The following is a 25,747-nucleotide window of genomic DNA, read 5'->3' as shown; positions in this document are numbered from 1 at the left end:
GTTTTGTTTTGTTTTTTGAAAAATTCAACGTTCCTGATTTCTCTCCTGAAGGTCCAGAGATTCCTTTGGGATCCTTGTTGGTGTAAGAAAGCCACTGGGGGGGGGGCTTTGCATTGGTGGGGGGAGCTACCTCATTTTCAAATTAACAATTAAGGTTGAACTAGTTAGAATCCTACTATTTACACATGCCTGTGTAATACAGACAGCATAACTCTTGATAGTGAATTGCTACAAAGCAAGAAGTCAATTTAGGCCTGAAAATGTAATAATCTACTCACCGTGTTCCTTGTAACGCATTGATTCCAAATGATAACCTCCTGTTTGGAAAAAAAAAAAAAGGTTGCATGCCAAAAGGGCAACTCGTGGCTGTTAAAATGCCGCACCATCTGGCTGAGTCTGGATTGGCGTGATCCTAGATCGTCTGTTTCCTCCTTGCCAAGAACTTTTGGACTTTACATCTAAGATAAATTTTCCTGGCAAAATCCCTCTTGGCATTAACGTTTAAATTCTTCCCACTGGTACACGCCTGATGACGTGGATGGTCCTGATCCACAAAAGCTTGCAGACGGCATGATTTTTTTGTAGTGGTCTATAAAGATATCACCTGCTCTTGCATTTGCATTTTGTAATGACCACACGGCTCCTTTTAATTGAAGTGTTTCCTGCAAGGGTACCTATGGGCTGATCTGCTACTTCTTCAGCATCTTCACTTGAGAGGTCACCCCCAGTCTCAAAAGAGACCTCTTGGACGCAACTGCTCAGCCTTCTCTGGCTTGATGAAAGTCGGTCAGGGATAGAGTCGACTGGCCGAATCTGCTCCCCCTCCGACCATCTTCTTCACAAGCTGCTTTGGGTTGTCCCAGAACTTCCGTCTGACACGGCCAGGCTGTGTTTTCTTAAAAATGGCATCTATGGAAACGTATCTTGCAAAAGGTACAACCAGAACTTTTTTGGGGGGGGGAGGTTTTGGACTACAAGTTCCAGAATCTTCCAGGCAGCAGAGCATATTGGCTGTGGATTCAGAGATTTGTATTCCAAAATATCCCCCCCCTCCTGTGGGTGTAACTGCTGGACTGCAGTTTACAACCTTTTATATAACTACGGTTGGCCCTACCACTAGGGAAAGTGAGATCTCCAATTCCAAGGGGCAATTTCTGGGTACCACAAAAGGGCAGCAAATGGGCAGCTTCTGAATTGGTTATCACTGTAATTTTACTACCAGGGAATGGGAAGAGTGTGTGAAGGACATTTTGCTTCCTTTTCCAAAATCCATTCTTTGGTGGATGTGGAATTCGCGGCCCTGCCTCGGGCAGCAACATGTCTTGGACTGGCTACACACCTACCAGATCTTGCTTGTCTTATTCCTATGTTTCTCTGGCCTTCAACATATTGCCAACAATTGGAACTTATTTTATCCACCCTGCGGTGCAAGACAGACTGTTTTTATCTGCGCTTGTTCTTGTCCTCAAAAAGAAACTGCTTTTGCCGTTTCTAGAATCCACAGCAACCACCCCTATCTCCCCTTTTTCTCTCTGGGAAGCAGTAGCCTTGTAAGGATTCTGTTTCTGATTTAATTAATTCACAGGATAATTTGATATCCAATTTATTTCAAACCAAGCCTCAGGAATCAAAGGGTTCACAGGCTGCTGCTGGTGGGACCCAAGATGTAAAATAAGAAGAGTGCATTTATTTTAATCACGTCTGACAACTTTGAACAGGTATTATTGGATAATCTCTGATTAAAGGCATCAGGAAGCAGACATTTAATTAAACGAGGTAAGGGGCTGAGGTGTATTCAGAAGGATGGCAAGGGGGAAGAATTTGAACTTCAGCGAAGCAAAGTGTATGAGAAACCGAAAGATGACTATGGTGCAGCTACATTAACAGGTAGTACAAGGTCCAATTCCCTACAGAGTATATGGATTAATTCAAAATATTCCTATTCAGCCTTTATTAATTGTCCCAAAGCCTTGTCTAGGGTTCTAGGCCACTGTTTGATCATCACTGCCGTGAACCAGATGTTCACAGGAGGTCCAGACATCAGAAGCTACCTCCTATTTTTGTTCCCCATATTTGGTGGCATATTGTCTTTGGTGCTGAGGTAACGATAGTCAATCATAGATCATAGAGTCATAAAATAATTCAACCATAGAATAACTGAATTGGAAAGGGGCCTCTAAGGCCATCAAGCCCAACCCCCTGTTCAAGGCAGGAATCTAAGAGCAGATCTGGCAGAGGGTGGTCCAATTTTCTCTGTAACAGTTGAGAAGTTTTTCCTGATATTCAGTCTAAATCTGGCTTCCTGTAATCTTGAGCTTATTATTACATGTCCTGCATCCTGAGGTGATGGAGAACAGATCCTGTCCCTCCTCTGTATGACAACTTTTTAAGTATTTGAAAAGTGCTGTCCTATCTCCCCTCAAGTCTTCTTTTTTTCAAGGCTAAACATGGCCAGTTCTTTCACTCCTGATTAACAGATACTGATAGCTTTTACCTCCATCAATCACATCCATTCTTAAAGCTGTCCAAGTTGGTGGTGGCCATCACTACATGTTAGGATCGCAAGTTCCATAGTTTGGGTGAAGAAATATTGCCTGTGTCAGTCTTGAATCTCTTCTGTCTTCAAAAAGCCATTAAGCCCCATTTGGTTTTGTTTTTTACAAATGACCTGCTCTGGGCAGAGAATGGAATTGTTAGTATTATTAGAACTGGTCAACACAGCCACCAACATTTCTGGACTCTTCGGGGGGGTGGGGGTGGGCAGCTGCGGAGACTGACATGATATGTGCTGCCACGTGGAAAATGTGTCATTTCACCATTGGCAGGCCTAACTTCTTGCTTGCTTATGGTCCTGGTTCTTAGATGTCCTGAAAGATATTGATTCAGTAGCAGCTGAGACCCACTGTGGCTGGTAGGGTCATAGCAACCACTGGGAGTTGAAATTAAAAGAAAAGGGCATGCTCGTTTTCTCTCTCTCTCTCTCTCTCTCTCACACACACACACACACACACACAAACACAGAGAGAGAGAGAGAGAGAGTATTTGGCTCTGTCTTGCTCTTCTCCTCTCTCAGATTTGTGTTTTTTTTCTACCGCAATAGCATAGCACGACTACACCTCCTTCAGACATTTCTGGCTTATTGTTATCCTTAACTTGTGGCAGCATCTACAAAATAGCAGGTGGAGGTGGCTTGGGGGATGGGACAAAAGCTCACGGATAAAATATAAGACCAAATCCCAGTCGTAGATTTAAAACGACCAAGATAAAGATCGTTCCCAGTAGCTTTGGGAGAACTCCTTCAAGGATCTGGGCTGATAAGGGCACTGCATTGTTGGAGCCGATCATGGCAGATTCAGTCTTCCTTTGATAAGTCACAGTCAGTGCGGTTAAAGTGAGAATCAGGTGTTGAAGGGGAAAGTGATAATACGGCTATTGCACTGAACTTTGCTTCTATTATTGGAGACCTTTTCAGTGTGAAGCATTTCGGTTAACAAAGCTAATTTCACGCTGTATAGAAAAATGGGCCATTACGTTTTCCAAAGGGTTATCCCAATCCTTAGTTTAAGAGCAAATCTGTACCTTGAGCCATTCAACAAAATGTTCTGTTTTTGCCCTAAAGAGCTCTCACTTGAGTGAGCAGAAAGCATGCATACCTTTGAGACGCGAGGGGAAATCCGGAAACGCAGTCCAAATGTTTTACTTTTGTGCCTCTGGGACAGAGGGAGGTAGTCGTTAGATCCTTACTGGTTTTCCATATCAGGTAACCTGTGGAGCTTTATGACCTTTTGTGGCTCAGGTTTGGCTCCCCACCTGTCTTGTAATTGATCTGCTCTCCATAGGCAAGCAGCAATTCCACGGAGACGAGTGCAGAGAATTCCTTCCAGGCAAGAGAGTGGCTTGATGGGTGAGAGGTAGATCACTGTCTTGTTCCCCACCCTGCCTGGCTTCCATGTCGGCCATGGGGCAAGCGAAGACCATACCTCACTTTGTAAGCACAAAAATGTCCCTTCTGAACTTCTAATATAGAAACCTGGTGAGATTGTGGTAAACTAAGAAGGCAATCTGACCTTTTTCCACCAGCCTCTGGTGGGTCAGAGCTGTGAGAAGTTAGTTTTTGGATTATAACTCCCCAATAAGGAATTGGGGAGTTATATTGTCAAAATGTCATGTTTCCCTGCTGGTTGTCCAAGAGGTGAACCCCAGTGAAGCTGCAGGTTGTGCCCATATTCTGTCCTCCAATGGCAGACACACAGGAGATGAAGCCTCCTTCTGAGTAATCTTTACCCAAAGCAAGAGGGGCTGCTGGCACAGACAGGAATTCTCCCCCTACTACACCTGGCTTAATATTCTAGCTTGCAATTTTCTTCTACTGTTTTGATTTTGATTTTAAAGTGGGAGGTAGCAAAGATATGACAGAAGCGAAAAACAGAGCAGAGTTCAGAAGAGTCATCCCCCCCCACTTGGATAATTCCTGCTGGGATCTTCCAGACTTGCAGTCCTGTTAGCAGAGGAGCTCCCAAAATATCTCTTTTCTAAGGACCTTGCATATCATTTGTTCATCTAGCCTGTTATGTTTTTGGTCTTGACTGATGCCGAGCTAAGAAGGGCCTTTTCAGTCATCTGGAGCAACCTGGTCCTTTTAAGTGGGGGTAACAGGGATTGAAGGGATGTGGTGGCGCTGTGGGCTAAACCGCAGAAGCCTGTGCTTCAGGGTCAGAAGACCAGCAGTTATAAGATCAAATCCACGCGACGGAATGAGCGCCTGTCGCTTGTCCCAGCTCCCGCCAACCTAGCGGTTCGAAAGCATGCAAATGCGAGTAGATAAATAGGGACCACCTTGGTGGGAAGGTAACAGCATTCTGTGTCTAAGTCGCACTGGCCATGTGACCATGGAAAGATTGTCTTTGGACAAAACGCTGGCTCTATGGCTTGGAAACGGGGATGAGCACCGCTCTCTAGAGTCGAACATGACTGGACAAAATATTGTCAAGGGGAACCTTTACCTTTACCTAACAGGGATTGAACCTAGGACCTTCTGTGTACAAAGCAGACGTTCTGGTATGGGACTACAGCTACCTCCCAAGAGGCTCCATGAAATGACAACACCTGCCCTTTGAACCTTCAGTTCTTACCTTTAGATTCTGTTTTTTTTTCCTGCCGCTCCTGAACTCTGCTATTTGCCTCCTGGTTCTTTGACTGTCCTCTTTGGAAAGAAATCTTTCCCCTTCCGTTGGCATGTTATCTTGACAGATTGCAGTTATCTTCCAAACATCAACTTGTTCAATACTTGACAATATCTACCAATTGGGCAGTTCCTGCACTCCACTAAATGGTAGTGCTGGCCCTACCAAATGAGCAAGGTAAAACTACAGATTAGTCATAGGTTGCCTCTCCTGTGTTGACTTCAGACAAAAAGACGAGAGGGAGAGCGTTCCCAGCAGGGAGACATTATTTAGTGTCAGTTGCTTGACCTACTTCAAGTAAAGGGAAATTCCATTGTCAGCCCTACGGGACTCTAGTTTCGTTTGGATGGTTGAGCAACGGAGACTGGCCATCTTTTTAATATTTGCTTTCTTTAAAAGCAGAGCATAAGTGGAATCAAATGGGCTCCTTGTTCTGCTTTGTTGAAGAAACCATTGCAGTTTATTGAATAGTACTTTTGTATCTGGACAATAGAAAAACAATTGCCTTTTCAGCTCCAGGTGAAATTATTTTTTCTTCTTCACTTTGTTTTTATATAACCACCCAGACTTTTTAGGTAGTTTGGTTTGGATTTGGTTGGTTTACTTTGAATTGCCATTGCACCCTGCACAAATCTTTATTTAGAAATAAATCTTTATTGGGACTCTGTTACTTTTAACTCTCTGTAAATTATTTTGGGAGATTTGCATACCTGAAAATTGAATTTATTTATTTTTTCTGATTTCACAGTCCTACCCAAACACACCCCTTCATGGATGCTGCCTTGTCGTGGCGAAGGGGCTTGAGTAATTCAGAGAAGCTATGGTCTATGCTGTGCAGGGACACCCAAGACAGACAGATCATAGTGGAGAGTTCTGACTAAACGTGATCCACCTGGGCATTGCAGTGCAGGAACTGGCAAGCCACTCCAGTATCTTTGCCAAGAAAACTCCATGGACAGAAACAAAAGGCTAAAAGATATGACACTGGAAGATGGGCCCCTCAGGTCGGAAGGCGTCCAACATGCTACTGAGAAAGAGTGGAGGACAAGTACAAGTAGCTCCAGAGTTAATGAAGTGGTTGGGCCAAAGCCGAAAGGACGCTCAGCTGCGGATGTGCCTGGAAGTGAAAGGAAAGTCCAATACTGCAAAGAAAAATATTGCATATAAACCTGGAATGTAAGATCTATGAACCTTGGGAAGCTGGATGTGGTCAAACAGGAGATGGTAAGAATAAACATTGACATCCTGGGCGTCAGTGAACTAAAATGGACAGGTAGGGGTGAATTCAACTCAGATGATGATCATATCTACTATTGTGGGCAAGAATCCCATAGAAGAAATGGAGTAGCCCTCACAGTCAACAAAAAAGTGGGAAAAGCTGTACTGGGGTACAATCTCAAAAATGATAGAATGATTTCAATATGAATCCAAGGCAGACCTTTCAACATCACAGTCATCCAAGTTTATGCACCAACCACTGATGCTGAAGAGGCTGAAATTGACCAGTTCTATGAAGCCTTACAACACCTTCTAGAACTGACACCAAAGAAAGATGTTCTTGTCATTGTAGGGGACTGGAATGCTAAAGTAGGGAGTCAAGAGATAAAAGGAACAACAGGTAAGTTTGGCCTTGGAGTTCAAAATGAAGCAGGGCAAAGGCTAATAGAGTTTTGTCAGGAGAACAACCTGGTCATCACAAACACTCTTTCCCAACAACACAAGAGGCGACTCTACACATGGGCAATACCAAAATCAGGTTGATTATATTCTCTGCTGCCTAAGATGGAGAAGCTCTATACCGTGAGCAAAAACAAGACCTGGAGCTGATTGTGGCTCTGATCATCAGCTTCTTATAGCAAAAGCTTAAACTGAAGAAAATAGAAAAAAACCACTGGGCCACTCAGGTATAATCTAAACCAAATCCCTTATAAATACACAGTGGAAGTGAAGAACAGATTTAAGGAACTAGATTTGGTGGACAGAGTGCCTGAAGAACTGTGGGTGGAGGCTCGTAATATTGTACAGGAGGCAACAACAAAAACCATCCCAAAGAAAAGGAAATGCAAGAAAGCAAAGTGGCTGTCCAACGAGGCCTTACAAATAGCAGAGAAGAGAAGGGGAACAAAATGCAAGGGAGAGAGGGAAAGTTACAGAAAATGGAATGCAAACTTCCAAAGAATAGCAAGGAGAGACAAGAGGGCCTTCTTAAATGAACAATGCAAAGAAACAGAGGAAAATAACAGAAAGGGAAAAAAAGTAATGGAAAGCAAGTTGCCACATCATCTGTATGACAGCTCTTCAAATATTTAAAAACACTGAACAAGTTGTTTTTATGTTGGCTCTTCTCTAGCATAAATATACCAAGATTCCTCTGATGTTTCTGCCTGGAACCTGGTCTTCCATGTTAAAGCCTCCTGCAAGAAGAAAACCTTATCTGCTCTCTCTCGCTGCCACTTTCTAATTTTCTCGCACACAGGGAGAGATGATGCCTACAACTGAGATGCATATCACATAAAAACCAAGGAAGTGTATGAACTCTCTCCCTTTCTTTTCGTTTTTGCTCCTGTTTAAATATGGCCAATTTGTCTTCTAGAACAAAGACAAGTTCATATTGCCACCGTGGGTGGGAAGAAAATTAGACGCACAGATTTCCAGAGGAGTCAACATTTGCATGATGGGGAGATTCTGATTTATCTCAAAATTCCACAGACTTGTACAGTTCAGGGGGTGTGGGCTGGGATTTTGCAATTATAGAAAGCAAAGAAATGTATTTCAAACCTACAAAGTTGATTCTCTTTTCTGCTCAGGCAGGCTACTAAAACAGAAGTTAGGGCGAGACTCAGGAGACTTGGGTTTGAATTCATGCTTGGCCATGGAAACTCACCGTTATGTATCTGTGTGCACTGATAACGGTGAAGCTACTGCTTAAATATCTTAACATACTCTGAAAACCCTACCAGAGTTGCTGCAAATTGGGCGCAACTCAATTGCACAAGTCAAATACAAGTCTGTGCTTTTCTTATAGTGTCCCCTAGATGGCGGTGATATATTTGGAATGAAGATGGTATTATTCAAACTATAACAGTCACAACTCAACACAGTTATGCATGTGATAAAAGTCTATCTGCTTGTTTAAGTTTGCTTTTGGATTGCTGCCAGAGTGACCTCCCTTTCCTCCTCAATGTGGGATTTTTAGCTCTTTTCCCATCCCTCATCATGGACTTGTGGGTTCAGGACAGACACAAGCAAATGTTTCTGCACACAAGGATATACAAGGTACTAAATCTGTGATTCTAAGGTTTGAATATATAGTCAAAGCAGACAGCAAACAAATTCTTGGAGGAAAATTGTTATGGAAACTCTGCATTCAGTGAAAATATTCTTTTGAATGGCAGCTGTACGGAGGTGCGGAAGAGCAGCAGTGGGTGAAGGAAATTATCTCTGTATTGTGTTTGGGGCTTCTCAGAAACCTCCGGTTGGCCAGTGTGGAAAAACAGGATGCCAGCCTTACACATACCGTGGGTCTGATCCAGCAGGGACTTCCTGATGTTCTCCTAAAGCTGGCCCTTGTGCCCGCAGATACGTTGGGCCACTTCCAGCTAGCACGAAGGCCGGAGCAAGGCAGTCTTTGAAGCTGATAAAGATTAACAAGGCACTGTTAATTCATAGAGAGAGAACACCACGATTTGAGATTAAAACGGATCAATTAATTTTAGACAAGACGCAAAACTCTTGGCAGAGTGACAAGTCAAATTATGGTGCCTCCTGAAGTGTTAGGAAAAAAGTTAACATAGGTCCCATCATCAGTCAAAAAAATAAATGTTGCATTGATTAATTACTGTCCTCCTGCTTGATGCGTCGGTCTTCCCTTGCCCTCTCCCTCTCCCTCCCTCTTTTTTTTTCTGAAGAGAGCAGGAAGGCAGCAGGAAAAGAGGAAGACCAAATACAATATGGATTGACTCCCTACGGAAGGAATCCCACAGACTTGAGTTTGCAAGAGCTAAGCAGGGCTACTGCAGATAGGGCATTTTGTAGACCACTCATTCATGGGGTCACCATATATATCAGAGGTGACTTGATGGCAGCAGAACTTAGGACTGCATCCCTCACACAGAAGTTCAGTTATAGAAAATAACAAAATAACTGAGCCCCGTGGCGCAGTGGTTAAAACACTGTACTGCAGCTAAAACTGTGCTCACGACCTGGGGTTCAAATCCCAGGTAGCCGGCTCAAGGTTGACTCAGCCTTCCATCCTTCCGAGGTCGGTAAAATGAGTACCCAGCTTGCTGGGGGGGCAATGTGTAGCCTGTATAATTAAATTGTAAACCGCCCGGAGAGTGCTTGTAGTGCTATGGGGCGGTATATAAATCCAATAAATAAATAAATAAATAAATAAATAAATAAATAAATAAATAAATAAATAAATAAATAAATAAATAAATAAATAAATAAACTTGAGGGAGGGAAACCGATGCCCTGGGCTGAGGGGGTGTGGAAAAAAAAGCAGATTCTAATCCTCTACCTTTGTGCCTGTAGGGACCACTGAGGAATGAAAAGTAATCACTCACTACCACTGCTGGAATTTGATCTGTGTGATTAAAGAAACTTTATTATTTCATGTTCCTTCATTTACCTTGTAAGCAGCCATATATTTGAAGAAATGGCTCTAAAGGCACGTGAATTTTAACAGAGAAAAGCTGTAATAGTTGGTAACAGACAGCTGGCTCTATTACGGAACCGGTTTCATCTCAGCCCCATCGTCCATGGAAACAGCAGTTGCTTCTGATTAGTGAATACAAGTGAGGACACAGCTAAATACTGAGAGAATACAAGAATCATAGCCTGGAGCTGTAAACGCAGGGTCCATGAAAGCTGTGGTGGTGGGTGAACAGGAGTGTGCATCTTTTAAACTAATATAACCCTTTCCTGAAACAAGTAAAAAGGCCTTCTTCTCTTTGGGGTCCATCACCAGAGAAACAATTCCAGGGAAGGGCTGAAGATCTGCAGGAAAGCAGCTGCCAGTGGAGAAAGGAAAAAAATTCAGCAAAAGCAGCCCTCCAGAAAAGACTCCCTTCGAGGATCTCTTCTCTCCCAAACTAACTAGTAAGCACACATTCAGAGAGTATATTTGTCAATACATCACTCTAGCTCAGTAAACATGTCCAGTCAGTTTTTCTTTCTTATTTTTGAGAGTAAGCTTTCCTGAAAATGTAAAAACTTTCATTCCTTCATGGGACAGAAGAGGATGCTTCTTTAGTGAGTATATAATAAACCAGAAGAAATGTCTCCTCCTCCCACTCTGAAGGTCTGTCCTCTGCTAAGGGCAGACCATTGCTTATTCTTGTGATGGGTGGTGGCAGCTCCTCCCCACCTCTTGATGGGGCTGCAACTGGGATGTTGCACCAGAGGATCAAAATTAGATAGCCCATTCTGTCCTCCGAAAGTCCAAAATTGGCCCGGCAGCCTGGTCCACTGCCACAGGGAAAAAAAAACGGCAATTGACTGGGCTATTGGGGTTAATATTGACTTTGGGTAGGTGACGTTGCCATCCAAGGGAAAAACATATGAAAGGGTTGGGCCGCCAGACTCTGCTGATGCAGCAGATGGCAGGTCTACTCAGGAGTCAGTAGACCTGGCCTCTGGCCCAGATGGGGCTGGCCTAGCTGGATTGTGTGGGTGGACCAGGCTTCCTCTACAGAAGGACAGGTCTACTTGAAGCTTGGAAGATGTGGCTAGATAGTGGAGAATGTCAGTTTATTAATACATACGGTATGAACAACTCTCTCGTGCGCTTAATCATTTTGTTTCTGTAATTCTGATAAGAGTTTCTGCCTCCCTGCGAAGAAGGGAAGATGCTGGCAAGGTGTTTCAATGCTGCAATTACGTCTTGCCTTATTTTGAAATTATCATCATCATCATTTTAGAACTGCAGAGCTGGAAGGGACTCTATGGGTCAGAGGTCCAGCCCCTGTCGAGGAGGCACAATGGGGAATTGATTTCTCAACCTTTGGCTCTGCCAGAGATACTTAAACCACTGAACGATCCAGCAGTTCATGAATTACAATGTTGATTTGGGAGGACCTTTTTGCACTGCTTGCCCTGAGTGTCAAAACTGGTAGTTACAGCTCTGTCTTTTAACCAAAGGTGGTTCTCTCAAAATGTTTCCTTTACAAGAACATGATGGGCAAGTGAAAGGCAAGTAACTTCTAATTAGTTCCATCCTTCATGAACCCCTCCCGGAAGGTCACAGTGCTCCACTTTGAGCGACCCTGTCAAAGCAATAGAGATTAACCCATGATTAAGAAACAAGTGCATGAAGGACATGCAAGAATGAAAAACAAGCCCAACAGTGAAGATGCAAATCACGTCCGGCTTAGTTAGGCACGTGCAATCATAGCAGCGGGGAAATTAGTTATTATTATTTCTAAATGTTAAATACACAATTGTTCCTCTGCAGAATAAAGTTATTCACAGCTGCATTGCTAGTATGGTGGACATTCATGGAAGTATTAAAATCCCTTGTGAATATGGCACAGCTGAACACAATGGTGTATGGAATACATTTCCCGCTATGGCATGTATTTAGGCTCTAAACAGCATCTGTTTGCATCTGCTGTCCAAAATGAAAATGAAAATAAAATAATCCATGTACCAACAGCTTTACTGTTGCCAGAGTAACACGGATGGATACGCATGCCCTAGGACGACCACAGTGAAGGCAAGCACACTATCTGGATTTTCAGTGTAATAAAATAGTTTATTTACACAGTTAACATGTATGCCATAGAGTACACAGCAAAGTACCACAGCAAACCAGACCTCAGTTACCCTTCAATTACAAAGGGAAGTTAGGAGTTATATCTATAAATATGTTAATATAGATACGAAGCACCAGGTACAGCAATGCAGTGAATTCCAAAGGCAGAGCTTGTCCAGAAGAATGGAGTCTTATAAAGAAAATATTACTTCCCATCTTATTTAGAAAGATCTGCCACCTATTTCTTTATATAAAACTGAATGTATAGAATTACCAACTTAGAATTATTTACTTTTTAAACAAAAATAACTTCTTCATTTAAAATTTTCAGCATAATTCAATTTAAAAGACTGCCCCTGCCTAGGCAAAAGTCATACAATTTTCCAAACCTGACTAAAGTTGAGGTTAATATTATTCTGGCTGGTAGACTGTATCACTCTAGATTCTGTTCCAAAGGGTTAGAAAGAAATGTCAACTCTGATGAATATAAAAATTTCAAACGAATAGTGTATGTATATAATATATATGCTATATATAAAATATACATGCAGAACATAAAAACAAATGGCATTGTGGATTATGTTTGCAGTTCAGTTAAACCCACCAATAAAAATAAGGACACACGAAGGTTTCTTTGCTGTGAAAACATTCCACTCTCTGTTCTGAACTCTTTTGGAACAAAAGGATAATGGAGTTGGGATCCAGCATCTATGGGAATAAGGAGAAACACCTCCAAAACAAGGGAGATGACAATTTAGTTGCTTTGAGGCTCAGTTCTCTGGCTTTCTGTCCAGGGGTTGGATGGAGTGACAAACATCACTGTAAGGATTTCTTTAGGAGTTACTAATCTGTTACTACAGTGATCCTCAACCTTGGGCCTCCAGATGTTCTTGGACTACAGCTTCCAGAAGCCTTCACCACCACCTCTGCTGGCTAGGATTTCTGGGAGTTGAAGTCCAAGAACATCTGGAGGCCCAAGGTTGGCGACCACTGTCTTACTAGTCTTCCAGACATAAAGGCAGAGTGTGTCTTTAATCAAATCTATTGATATCAAAAGGCTAAGCCTCATTTACCTTCACACAGTTTTGGAATTATGCCTCTAGCATGTTACACACTCTAAAGTAATTAGAAATTCAATGACCCTTCTTCACATCTAGATAAGAGTTGCTCTCTCATGAAGGTCTTCTGGTGGCACTGCTGTTGCACCCATTTTTCACAATGAATATTCCAGAAGTTCCCTTGTAACACTGTATTGATAATATACTTTTAAAAATACCCATCATAATGATTGAAAGGCTCTATGCTGAGGGCGTGCTTTTCAACTGTAAGGGCCTCTAGGAAGCATAGTGTATCTCCATTAAGCTCAAGGTGGATTTGCAAGGCTCAGCCCCCTCCCTCCCCCGAACTGAAATCGATCTCTCACCTCCCTGGAGTAAATAGGAGCCATTCATTTATACTGAATAAAGGCAAAAAGATGGATTTGGGCCAATTTTGAGTAGCAGCTAAGCCTGTAATATGATTACCAGCTAAGCTTCTCATAGGTCCATGTGACGGTTTGTTTCTTGGCAATGACTGAATGTACAGTAGTGGAGTGTTTGAACATAAAACTATCATTTAATAACATATGAGGAGCCTTGCAAGATTAGGGTTATGTCTGAACCCTGCTTATAGTCTGTTATACACTATCTCAACCCTTTCTTTCCAACTAGAAAACTGCTTTACAGGTCACCTCCTGTTCTACTTTGGATGATTTGGGATTTAAAAAATCTTAGCCAAGATGGCTAATTTTTGTTAGTACTGTGCAGAAGGTGGCAGTGTTGAACCGCGTCTGAACCTTCCTTACCATGAAAAACCCTATGATGAGACAGTTCAAAGTGAAATGAGATAGTGCTGGAAGAAGAGATTTCCAGATGAGAAAGTACTCAATCAACTATTGGAGAAGAGCAAAGAATAAGAACAACTGTGTTGTTAATGACACAACTAAGTTAAGCCGAAAGGACATTTAGTGGCTCATATGTACAGAAGTGAAAGGAAAGCCCGATGCTGCACAAGATATATAACTGGAACATGGAATGTGGGAAGTATGAAACAAGGTAAACTGGAAACCGTAAAGCAAGAAATGGAACATATAAACATAGCAGTGCTTGCTATCAGACAACTACAGTGTTCTACTCTGGAAATGACAAACCCAGAAGAAACAGAGTGGCTCTAATACTGAGGCAAGATGTAGCACAGGCAGTTAGGACTATAATGCAAGGTTCACAGACTGGCAATGTTCCATATGCATTCCAGTCCCAGAGAAAGGGAAGTGCCAGAGAAAGGGAAATGCCAGGGGGTACAGTAACTACAGGGCCATTGCTTTATTTTCACATGCAAACAAAGTGATGCTCAAGGTGTTGCAAAGGCTTTTACCTTATATGGAGTGAGAAATGTCTGGTGTTCAAGCTGGATTACAAATATCCACTGGCTCCTGGAGTGCACCAAAGAATTTTAGATGACCAGACTATGCTTTATAAACTACAGCAAAGCCTTGTGTGGATCATGAGAACTTATGTGTTGTTTGGAAACAAATAGGTGTGCCTCAGTACTTGATTGCTCTGATGTGTAACTTGTTATTGTGGACAAGAAACTACCATTAAGACTGAATACGGAAAGACAAGGGGTTTCCTATAGGCAAAGGTGTTAAACAGATATCTTCTTATCTGTTCAATCTGTATATATCATACAGAAAGACAGACTAGATTCAGATGGAGAAGTGAAAATTAGTGGAATATCAATAATTTAAGATATGGAGATGACACCATCTTACTGGCAGAAAGCAGCAATGACTTGAAATAACTTACAGTGGAAGAAGAAAGTGCCAAAGCAGGACTACAGCTGAACATTAAGAAGACAAAAATAATGACTACAGAATAGCTACACAACTTTAATGCTGACAATGAAAATACTGAAATCGTTAGAGATTTTATATATATTGGTTCAACTATCAATCCAAATGGAGAGTACAGCCAAGAAAACGGGACACTTGGAAAGGCAGCAATGAAGGAACTGGAAAAGATAATCAAGTATGTATCATTGGATATGAAGACCAAGATCATCCACACTCTTGCATTCCTGATCGCCATGTATGGATGTGAAAGCTGGATAGTTAAGAAAGCAAACAGGGAAAAATTATTCACTTGAAATAATATGGCACTGGAGGAGAGAGCTTTGCAGATACCCTGGATGCCAGAAAGACAAAGTGGGCCCTAGATGAAATTAAGCCTGAACTATATTTAGAGGCAAAAATGATGAAACTGAGGCTGTCCGACTTTGGGCACAGCATGAGAAGGCAGGATTTTCTGGAAATGAAATAATGCTGGGAAATGTTGAAAGCAGCAGGAATAGAGGAAGACAAAATACAAGATGGATTGACTCCTCAAAGGATACCACAGGCTTGAGTTTGCGATAGCTGAGTAGGGCTGTTGAGGACAGGACATGCTGGAGATCTCTCATTCATAGGGATGTCAAGGGTCGGAGGCAACTCAACGGCAGTTAACAAAAACCAGCCAAGATGGTACTATAAACCTCACAATCACTGTACAACTGGCAAACAAAGAAAGATAAGGTTATGAGTACATTATCTTCGAAAGAAACAGGAACATTCAGTTTTAAAGGGCTAAAGAACTCTGTGGTGCAAGATCTCCCCTTTATGAATTTTTCCAAAAAGCAAAACTCACGAAACTTTAAAGGACAGATGGCATTGTTTGTTTAACAATAATAACAAGCTAAAGTGTTAGGCTTTATGATTTGACACAGAACAATGGTTTGGCTGAATTTACAGAACTCAGATGAAAGAGGTAAAATAAGATGCAAATTTGAAATCACTGCACCATTTTGCTTCTGATAATTGAAACATAAAACTCCCATTTTAAAATATGAATTTTTGAAGGTGGTACGGTGCTAGTAACTGTGACAGTTAGGTACAGCAGCCATTCTCAACCTTTTTTTGTTTTGGACATGGCCATAAATACAATATGAAAGAAATATAGGCCAAATCAGGATTGTGTAGATTGCATAACAAACCTTAGAAAGTGGTGTGTGAAGAATTGCTTCCAGTCTGTGGCACCCTTCAAATGTGCCAGGGTCCCTGTTGAGAATGGCTGGGGTAGAGTATTGAAGAAAATGGTTACTATATATACAACTCCATGACTTAATAGTTGCAATATTCTATATGAGGCTGTATCTTCCTTTATTGACTTCATAACAAAAATATCGAGGAAAAAATGCCTTTCTATTTTATATCAACAAATATATCCTTTTCTGTATCATTGCATTATTAGTTCTCTATTGTTTTAATTTAAGTAAACCTTGAATGGCTTCATTTTAAGGAAACGGCTCCTCTTTTGCATGTTGCTTCTCATGTTTTCATGTTTTCTCAGCACCGCTGCATAGCCAGGCTAAAGTAGTTCTTAACAAAAACAACAAAAAGCGTCATATGATCCATGTATGCAATATGAAGACAAGAGTGAGTGATACTTTTATTAATGGTATTTGTAAGAAGACCTGCATGAGATTCTATGTACGGTTTATGTTATCTCCATAAGCTCAGAGCAGAACAAAATTGTCTGACAGATTCTTTAAATCTGGGGTTGTCTAGCCACTTCATGCAATACGTCTTGTATAACGAATATGAAATAGAATAAAACAAAAACTATTGGGGCACCTTCAGGACTAAATGATAAAGCTGCCTCAGTTTTTTTCCCTTCTCAATATATGCTGAAGCAGAGGAAACTGGCTCTTTTAAAACTTAAACACAATTGCTTTTTGGTGCATATAGATTTGGAAAATACCCTCTTATTTTTTATTTTGGCATTTCAGTAACATCAAAAGAACCCATGGACTGAAGAGTTCTTTTGGTTGAATTCCTAACTCTGCCTCTGGTGAAAAGTATTATTTTCTTTCGTTCTTTTAAGTATGGGGATATTGTTACTAAATTTGTACCTAGCAATGGCAATTCCCATTACAGAATTGTCCCCCCTCCGAACTTTTAATCTGTGAGAAGGCACTGTTCTTAGTGCAATTAATCACTGACCCAGACTGCTGCCCCCACAAAAGTTAATAACACTGAAAGTATGTCCAGGAAGTACATATTCAAATACTTAAATACCAGAGATGTTTTTGTCTGCCCTTAGGAAACCTGCTGATACTGAGCTAAAATAAGCTGAGAGGCAGTTTTCTGGACATATACTGTATATTCATAATTTTGTGTGCGTACGCACACAGATATATTTTGTATGTCTGAATGTATATATGCATGTATGTAAATCTATGGTTAACAGAGCTGTTTAGGAATCAGTCTTTTGTAGTGAGCTCAATTAGAAATGCTTAATTAACACAGATGCTGTGAATGTGTATCTCTGTATCTAAGATTCAATCCTTGATGCTTCCAGCAGTCAATTATGGGGCAACAATGTTTTTTATTTTGTTCAGAAATTATACTGTAACACTATATTGTTCTCCCTTTTTTCTGTTGGTATCTATGATTTGGCCTGTTTTTTTAACAGACCTGACAAATGAAGGAGGCTTCAACAGAATGTTTGCCAAAATAACCCCAGGCTCCACCAAAAATAGAAACTCTGGCTAGCCTGCATTTATGTCTGTCTGACCAATTGCCTCTCTCTCTCTCTCTCTCTCTCTCTCTCACACACACACACACACACAAACACACACACATTCATTGTTACAAAACATTTACATTCCTATCCTTCATTACCAAGGTTCACCCAATACCACACGAGGAGATGGCAGTGAGTGTATTCTCATGTTTGAGCAATGCTAATACTGGGTTAAAACTGCAATCAAAAGGAAAAATGAAATCAGGCTAATGTACAACATTTTGGGATCTGCTGCATAAACTATGCGTGGTCATAAAAACATTCATATGTCTATTTTGCATGTGTATGTCAATATGAATGTAACAAAACATACATACCTTTATATACAAAAATATAGCAAGTGGCCTAAAGGACTAATATGCCTACCACAGCGGTCAGTAGTCCATGTGTTGCTAGTATAAACATGCTGGTTAAGTGAAAATTTATGTGCAATACAGGTATCACTGAAAAGCATACCTTAAACTGAGGAAGAAGCACTGCCCTCTACAGAGCCAACGTGAAGGTCAGGTAATTGGCTATAAGCAACATGCACTCAATGCTAAGCATCACTCCCCCCCTGTAATGCATATGTTTGTGCAAGGCTACCAAGAGGATTCTGTTATACACCTGTAAAGCAATGGCAACAAGTGGCTCTCTTTTGAAGGCCTTCGTGGCCCACAACAAAACCCACATCTTGGGCATCTGTGCATGTGGCTCTTCATATGCCGCTACAGATGCCCTCATACAAATGACCATTTACACTTTTGTTTTAAAGCAGGGGAAAGCTACTGTGGCAGGTCCAGGGCTAGCTCTACCCCAAGGTCTGCTGTGGACCACATAATCTTTTCAAGCCAAAAAAAAAAAAAAAAGATCTAAAGTCCACTTCTGCTGTCAAATGCCTCCTACAAAGTCTGAAAATGAATGATACTTCAAGGAGGCTTCCAGGCACATGATTTATCATGGGTTGCTCACCCCTGCTTTAAAGCAATATAAGAGGCATTCACAGACATTATCTTTAACCTTGTTAATAACCAATGGATATGGAAGCAGGAAGATTCAAAGCCTTTTATGAAGCTGCTGTATGTTCTCTGTTGGGCTCAGGTTTCCATGAACTACCTGGCCGAGATCAGTGGGAAATCCACACCAAACTCCAAGAGTATGGAGCTGAAAAAGCTGAGCTAATTCCTGATGGATTGTTTTTAGTTTCTGGTCCAAACATGCACATGTTGTTCAAAGTGGCTATTTGTCTTCAAAGGTGAAGTAAACAGGTGAGTCACAGTTAAACAATAAAGAAACGCCAATCTAGAGAACGAGCACACGTTACTTTGTGCACCCATGTGCCACAAAAGAAAAGGAGGCAGGTCTAACATATGGCTAAGTCTGCTATGCAATGTAAACACTAACAGTTTTTTTTCAAAAAAACAATACATCCAAAAATTGCACATATATCCAGAGAAGAAGCACAGACTGGACACAAGAGCTGCTTGTGTTCCAACTACCACCCCTAGCTGGGGGAAATTCCATGTCAGGCTGCAGTTCCATTATTTCAGAACTAGGCAAACCAAACAACCAATACTGAGCAGAGAGATCAGATACAGCAGGACTGGAATGCCACCACACACAAAAAGGAAGTGTAGGAAAGGAAGACAGCGGCAGGGTCCAGAGGCCACACACGCCTTGAAGCAGTAGGTACTGTTTATGTAACATCTTTTAAGTATGCGGCTACCCCTTCAGAACAATGTTAGCAGATTCTGAATACTGACAGCAATCCCTAAAGTATCCAGACGCCGGTTATGGATAGTAGCTCTGCAGCCAAATTCTGCTCAGAGGGAACCAGAACAGAATACCATTGAAATGTGTCTGCCAAGTATAGCTATTCTTGTGGCAACTGCACATCGTATTCTGCTCCCTTGTTTTCTATGCTCAAAGAGAGTTGTGGCTGCAGAAAATCTGCCTTCCTCTACACAATTTACTTGTTATACATAGGTGAATTCTAAGAAACACTACTGCTTCACCAGTATGTCTAGCCTTCACTTCACTTTGCAAAATGCCACACATGGTTGCAAAGCAGGCACAAAATGTTGGTCTTTTTTTTGCCTTGGCTCAGGACAAACCTGCCTGTAAAGAGTTGCTCTTAATACATATTCTCTTTAATTGCTCCTGTGTTTTTCCACTGTAATAATTAATAGCCCATCAATAACTTCTGCAGAACTATTGTGTCATGCATTGAGCAGGAGGTTGGACCAGATGGCCTTATAGGCCCCTTCCAACACCATTATTCTATGAATCTATGTGTGCTAACAAAAAGCGAAGCACACAAACCTTGCCAGATTTCTGGCCAGAATTAATAAATCATAATTCAGGATTAGTGAAGGCCAAAGCAAGAGAAAATGACGTATTACAAGAATGAGCATGCATCAGGAACTCTGTGAAGGGAGGGGTGGTGGCGAATGGGAATAAGAAAACTGCCAGGAGGGAAAAGGGTTAAGTATTTGTTTCTTGCTTGTACTATACTCAGAACTCTAGCTTTTCAATGTTGTTTTTTAGTTGTAAAAATTGAGGCTTTGCCTATAATATACCATCTGCCCCTCAGCAAGAAAAGAAAGAAAAGAGAAAAAACAATTTGTCCAGGATGCAGCTGACTAAAAATGACACCTGCCCCCTTTTGTAGTCATATGACCCTTTGGAAAAGATCAAACAAAACTACCTCAAAAGGAAGTATGACTGGCTGACGTTGACTCATGCCCAACATGGGCATGCCTGGCAGATCATGAGACAGAGGGCCTATCTCTGTGAAAGTGCTTATATTCTGGAGGCTCCTTCATGACGCGCTGCATACTCATCTCTGTAATCATTCCTGGATGCTGCCATCTCAGCACACACATTTCCCACAGAACTTGATGGGCATACTGTGAAACAGGAACCGTAATATCAGAATAGTGGTTTCCTTATTAAGTTCCTGTACTTCCCTATCCAATCACACAACTAGCTTTACTAGATGATAAGTGTTTGGCCTCTTCCTTGCATCTACAGAGATCAGTCTGCTCAGTGTTGGCAACTCTGAGACCTAGACTAGAATTATAACACATGCATACAGTAAGAGGCATGGAGCAAAGAAAATATCCAAGTGAAGGCAACAGCACGTATGAATTAGTGTTGCTGCAGGATTTTCACTATGTGACTGAGTGAGTCTGTAGTGGCAAAAGCCAGATACTGACAACAAAGCCAGTCTTCAAGGCTGACTTTACATTCTTTGTCCAAAGACTTTTCAGCAAACTTGATCATCAGCAGCGTCCGTTTGATGTCCAGCCAGTTTTGAAGCACAGTCTCTCTTTGTGTTGGTCTGGAAGAGGTATTGAGAGTCTGAAACACGTCCTCCCGGGGACCCCAAAGCAAACACTGAAGTACTCCTTTGGCCTCAGATATAAGGATTCTCTCTGATGGGTTAGGGTTTAGCAAGCAGTTAGCAAGCTGCTGAAGCCCAAGGGAATAAAGTGAATGACAGGGGATTTGGGGCAAATCAGCACGAGTGTACTCTTTCTCCTTCAGCTCTGGATTTACATCAAAGGGGTTGGCCAGGTGTAACATTTCATAAATGAGAATGCCAGTCTGGAACTCATCACATTTTTTATATTGTGTTGCTGTGATGATCTCTGGGGCAAGGCGGGACTGGTCCCTTAGGACTTCTGGGTCCACTACGTGGCTCTTCTGTTTGGCTTGAGAGAAATTGCTTATTATAAGCCGAGCAGGACACGCAGCGGTGGGGTTTGGCTCCACAGACTCACAGCTCAAAAGGCTACGCCCTGGCCTGTAGTCCACCAGCAAGAGGTTCTCCATACGTAGATCACAATGTGTGATGTGATAGGGTTTCAAGTGCTCTAGACCGGAACACAGCTGCAAGAGTAGGAGGCACACTTGTCTTTCATACAGATCTGGGCTGCTGGCATGGCGATCCAAAGACTCTCGTACAAAGTCCGCCACTGTTAGATATGGTACCTCTCGGGTGATCACCACCACCCTGCTGCGCTGCTTGCTGATTGTGCCCTGCAGACTTGAACCTTCTTTCTGAGAAGCCTCCATAGGGGAGGGGCACTCTTTGATCTTCTGCTCATCATCTTCCTGTTCCTCTTCTTCTTCAGGTGAATTGGGATCCTCCCACGGAAGGAGGCGCACAGGCACGTCAGCTAGGAAATGGCCGCAGTCCTGCTGGATGTTAAAATGAATAGCTAGGCTTTGACGAATAGCCAAACTGTGGTAATACTGCTGGGATTCTTTAGCTTTGCTCTTACAAATCTAAAGGAAGAAGAGAGGAAAAAAAAGAGAGAAAGTGGCTTTAAATGAGATAATTTAAAGGGTATCCTTCACCGTGTCCACTTACTTCAGACAGTAAGAGCAAGACGAACTTTAAAAAGCTCTGCCCACTAAAACTGTTCTTAATAGTAAAAAATGAAGTTACGTGAATACTTGCTATATAAACAATTTCCAATACAAATGGCAGGAATGAAGGAAGGATTTCAGGCGTACCCTGAATGAGCTGAATGCTGGTCCCGAGAAGTGTGAAAAATGTCGTTTTTTAAAAAGACAATGCGTACCAAGTGCAGGTGAATGGTAAAACTACTTACATATTATCTAACCTCTTTTTAAAAATGGGGCAAGCCTGACTGAAACCACTGATTTACTCATCATTTTCTCCATCTGGACTGTGGTCAGCAAAGGTGAAAACATGAGGCACTGCAAGGCTCTTAGAAAGGAGAATGCGTAAATAACAACTACGGCATCTCAGAGATCTCCCAATCTTAGGTAACCCAGCAATCCCACAGCATTGAGGAATGCAAGGGATGACAATGGACTGAACCCAGGCTTCACAGGCAAACGTCTGCATTCACTATGTAGAATGCAGAAGTTTACCACTAACAATTAGAGATGGGGGTATTCGTATACGAATATCCCCGCACAGGTGGCTTTAACGAGGGTCCGGCCCCATGGGGCCCGCCCCTTGTTAACATCACCTATGCGGGGAAATTTGTATTCGTATACGAATACCCCCATCTCTATTAACAATTGCTGATTCTATTACAAATAATTTAAAAAAGCTTCTGTAAAGACATCCTTGGTCAACGGTAATAAGTAACAAATCACATTTTAAAGTTCACATTATTTCACTCACATCCATACTGTTTCCTGCATTTTTTTGTGTGGAAAAGACTTACCCTTCTAGCAAGTATAGCAATACTCTTATCACATCACCTGACCTATCTTATCAAAACAAGGTAAGCTTTTACTGGGGTTTATTTCTGGTATACGTGATAATACCCTTCCCAACTGAACTTAGGAACAACAAATACTACACTCGTGCACAACGCTGGGTAGAACATATAATTTGTGTATTTTGACAGGATAGCAGTGAGTAATATTTAGACTTTGTTTTAAAACCAACCATACCTTATTTCATTTTAAAAAATAAACCTGTTGTGTTAAATAGAAATTATACTATCAGTTTCTCAAAGAAATCAATTAACCTTGTTTGTACCAGGACCAAATGGGATCCATGATTTCAGTTAGCTAAACTGGGCTCCGTGCCACAGAAATAAATCAATACAACAGCACCTGCTGAATATGTGGCATGTGGTGTATAGCTCTTGCATCTTCATAGGATCCTTCTCTGCCTGCTTTCCAACTTGTGAACCTTTTCTAGCAGTAGAGAATTATGAATTCACAGCACTTGAGTAATTTTTCAGGTTAATGATGTGGCAGTTTAATGTTTTGTTCTCAACACAAATATGCTTTTAAAATGCAAAGATCTATAACAGGATGTACAGGGAAAACATAGCACTTGAACTCTACTGAATTTAACTCACTTGATTTTTTTTTCCTTAGAAAGTATTTGAAAATTTTTCTGTCAGATTCCAATCAAGAAATCCAGATGTTAATATAGAACTAAATATTATGGCAGATTTCCATATAATGAAACATAACTGTATTTAAGAAAATTGAAATAGCTGAGGTATTACAATGAAAGCAGTGGTCTTAAATTACTGATTAAATGGCATATTCCCCACACTTTTACCAGAGACTATATCAGTGTGCTTTTTAATGATTTCTTTGTAACTCATTTTTTTCTATATTTAACCCTCACATATTTTTAAATATATAATTAAAATATAATTAAAAAACAAGCATACAAACACAAGTTAGCTACTGCAAAAATGTATGCTGCTTAAATAAACAGATATAAATGCTAATGTGACTATGCCAAAGAGACCGGAATGCATGTACTTTTTAGAAGTCAGAAACCTTTAAGAAAGGAAACTAGAGGCCCAGTGCTAAATTATTCAATTTGCAAAACGGAGGAATCTGTGGTATTAAGCCGTTTACTCACTGCATTTCTGAAAGGTCAGTAGAGGGCATTTTCTCAGGGCCATCCTGGAGACGTATGGAATGCAATGTACATGTGAAATAGCATGGTCCTAAGATTTGCTGTACCAGAAAATAAATACTTGCAACAGAACACATAACCATCTAAACCAGAACACGGCTCCACATTTATATGAGAATGCTGTTATTCTGATATAAATTTTTAGGATCAGGATGCTAGACAGCAGGGATCATGAAACAGCATGTCTTTTAGTTAGCAAAACGTAACTATAATGTTAACAGACCACAATGCAAATTCAGTAGAGCAGTTGGTCGAGTGATTATTGCTCAACCATTTCCCTACCTTGATAGCATAGTTGTTGAGTGGATCTTTTGCGTAAGAAGCTGGGTAGTAGACTGTATCGCCTGCTTCACAGCACGGCCTGTCACTGGTTAATCTGAAGCCTGACCAGCTGTCTACCCCAAAACGAAGCTGATCTTTCTGTCCAGCCATGAACAGGTCTTCACACCTGACAGCCAGCTTCTTCAGAGAATCAGTGTGAAGGCTTCTGATTTTGCTTACCACCTCTCCTCTGTTTTCAATTCCTCTATAAAGTGCATGTCGTTGTGGCTTCTGGACAGCCTTGCCCACCTTGCTGTAGACTACAGGCCTGCCTGTCAGAGACTCTGTGCTATTAGAACCTCTGTTTTTAATACTGATAGCAGTAAGGCTGGAAAAACTATTGGCCGCGGAGGAGAGCGACCGTCCTTTTTCTGGGGGCCGATCCAAAGAATCTCCAGACTCGTTGTCCACGGCCTTGAATTCTGAGCTGACCGAAGAGCATGCGCTGCTTGCTTCCCAGTTGGTGTCGATGTCATAGGTAGGGTTGGCCATCAGACGCAGGCTGTTTTCAAGGGCCTGTTTCTGGTGTTCTTTTGGAACTGGTTCTGTGTGAGCTCTTAAAATAGTCTTCTTTGGCAGTGGCGGTGGTGTTCGATGTAAAGTTGTAGCTATTTCTGAATCAGACATCCCTCCAAAAGCAATGGCATCATCCAAAGCCCCCTTGGGCTGCCGTGGTTGCTTTGGAGGTATCATAGCTGCCCTGGATTGCCCTGGGTAAAGCAAATAAAACATTCAGGGTATCTGCGATTTAAAAATATACATATATGCTGTATCTAAGAATGTTTTAATTATGAAACTGAAAGAAGCATCATTATCTCATCTCTCATGGGAAGCTGTTTTTTTACTTTTATGGTTGTGTTGCTGCTACTGCTAAAAAACACAAATGTTTGTTATTAAAATGCAGTATAGAATGCATGATGTAAAATTAATGCTAGAATAGCCACCCAGCCAAATATTTACAGTGGCTTGAAGGCATGATAGGTTTTTGAGGGAAAAGCATAATTGCATGGGCCATATTTTGGTCCAATTATCCACCACAGCAAAAATGATACGGACAGGACAAAAGATTGCACCACATGTCTCATATGAGTAAGAAATAAATGCAGACATGTGTGGTTCTTCTGCTCTGCAAGATCTGTAGACTAACATTTCAAGTCTTGCTACACATAGTCAATTCACAGTTATATATAAAACAGTATCAGTTACTAAGATAATATACATGAGGTGCCTTACACAAGTGTTGACTGTTATTACTACACATAAAACATTATGTAGTGTGCCAAATGTTCTATAAATACCAGACAGTGAAATGACTTTTTTTAAAATAATAAGACAGGTAGGAAAAAGAAAGTAAATAACCTAGATATATTATGATAATATGTTAATGCAATTTGCATGACCCCAGTAGAACTAT

General features: G+C 41.3%; 1 protein-coding gene across 13 annotated transcripts in view; it reads right to left on the bottom strand.

The window, feature by feature from the left end:
- Nucleotides 1-16,442: 16,442 nt before the first annotated feature.
- The window catches only part of PEAK1 (pseudopodium enriched atypical kinase 1), a 60,542-nt gene continuing 51,237 nt past the window's right edge, over nucleotides 16,443-25,747 (bottom strand). For all 13 annotated transcript variants that reach the window (XM_072981692.2, XM_072981690.2, XM_072981691.2 and 10 more), the window contains 2 exons: nucleotides 24,295-25,043; nucleotides 16,443-21,869 (listed from right to left, as the gene is read on the bottom strand). In XM_072981692.2, coding sequence (XP_072837793.2) covers nucleotides 20,727-21,869; nucleotides 24,295-25,043 — 1,892 coding nt within the window. In that variant the 3' untranslated portion in view covers nucleotides 16,443-20,726. The remainder of the gene's footprint in view (nucleotides 21,870-24,294; nucleotides 25,044-25,747) is intronic.

The sequence above is a fragment of the Pogona vitticeps genome, chromosome 12 (genome assembly GCF_051106095.1).
Source record: "Pogona vitticeps strain Pit_001003342236 chromosome 12, PviZW2.1, whole genome shotgun sequence".
Lineage (NCBI taxonomy): Eukaryota > Metazoa > Chordata > Lepidosauria > Squamata > Agamidae > Pogona > Pogona vitticeps.
Note: the sequence above shows the minus strand (reverse complement) of the source record. Positions and strands in the feature narration are given on the sequence as shown.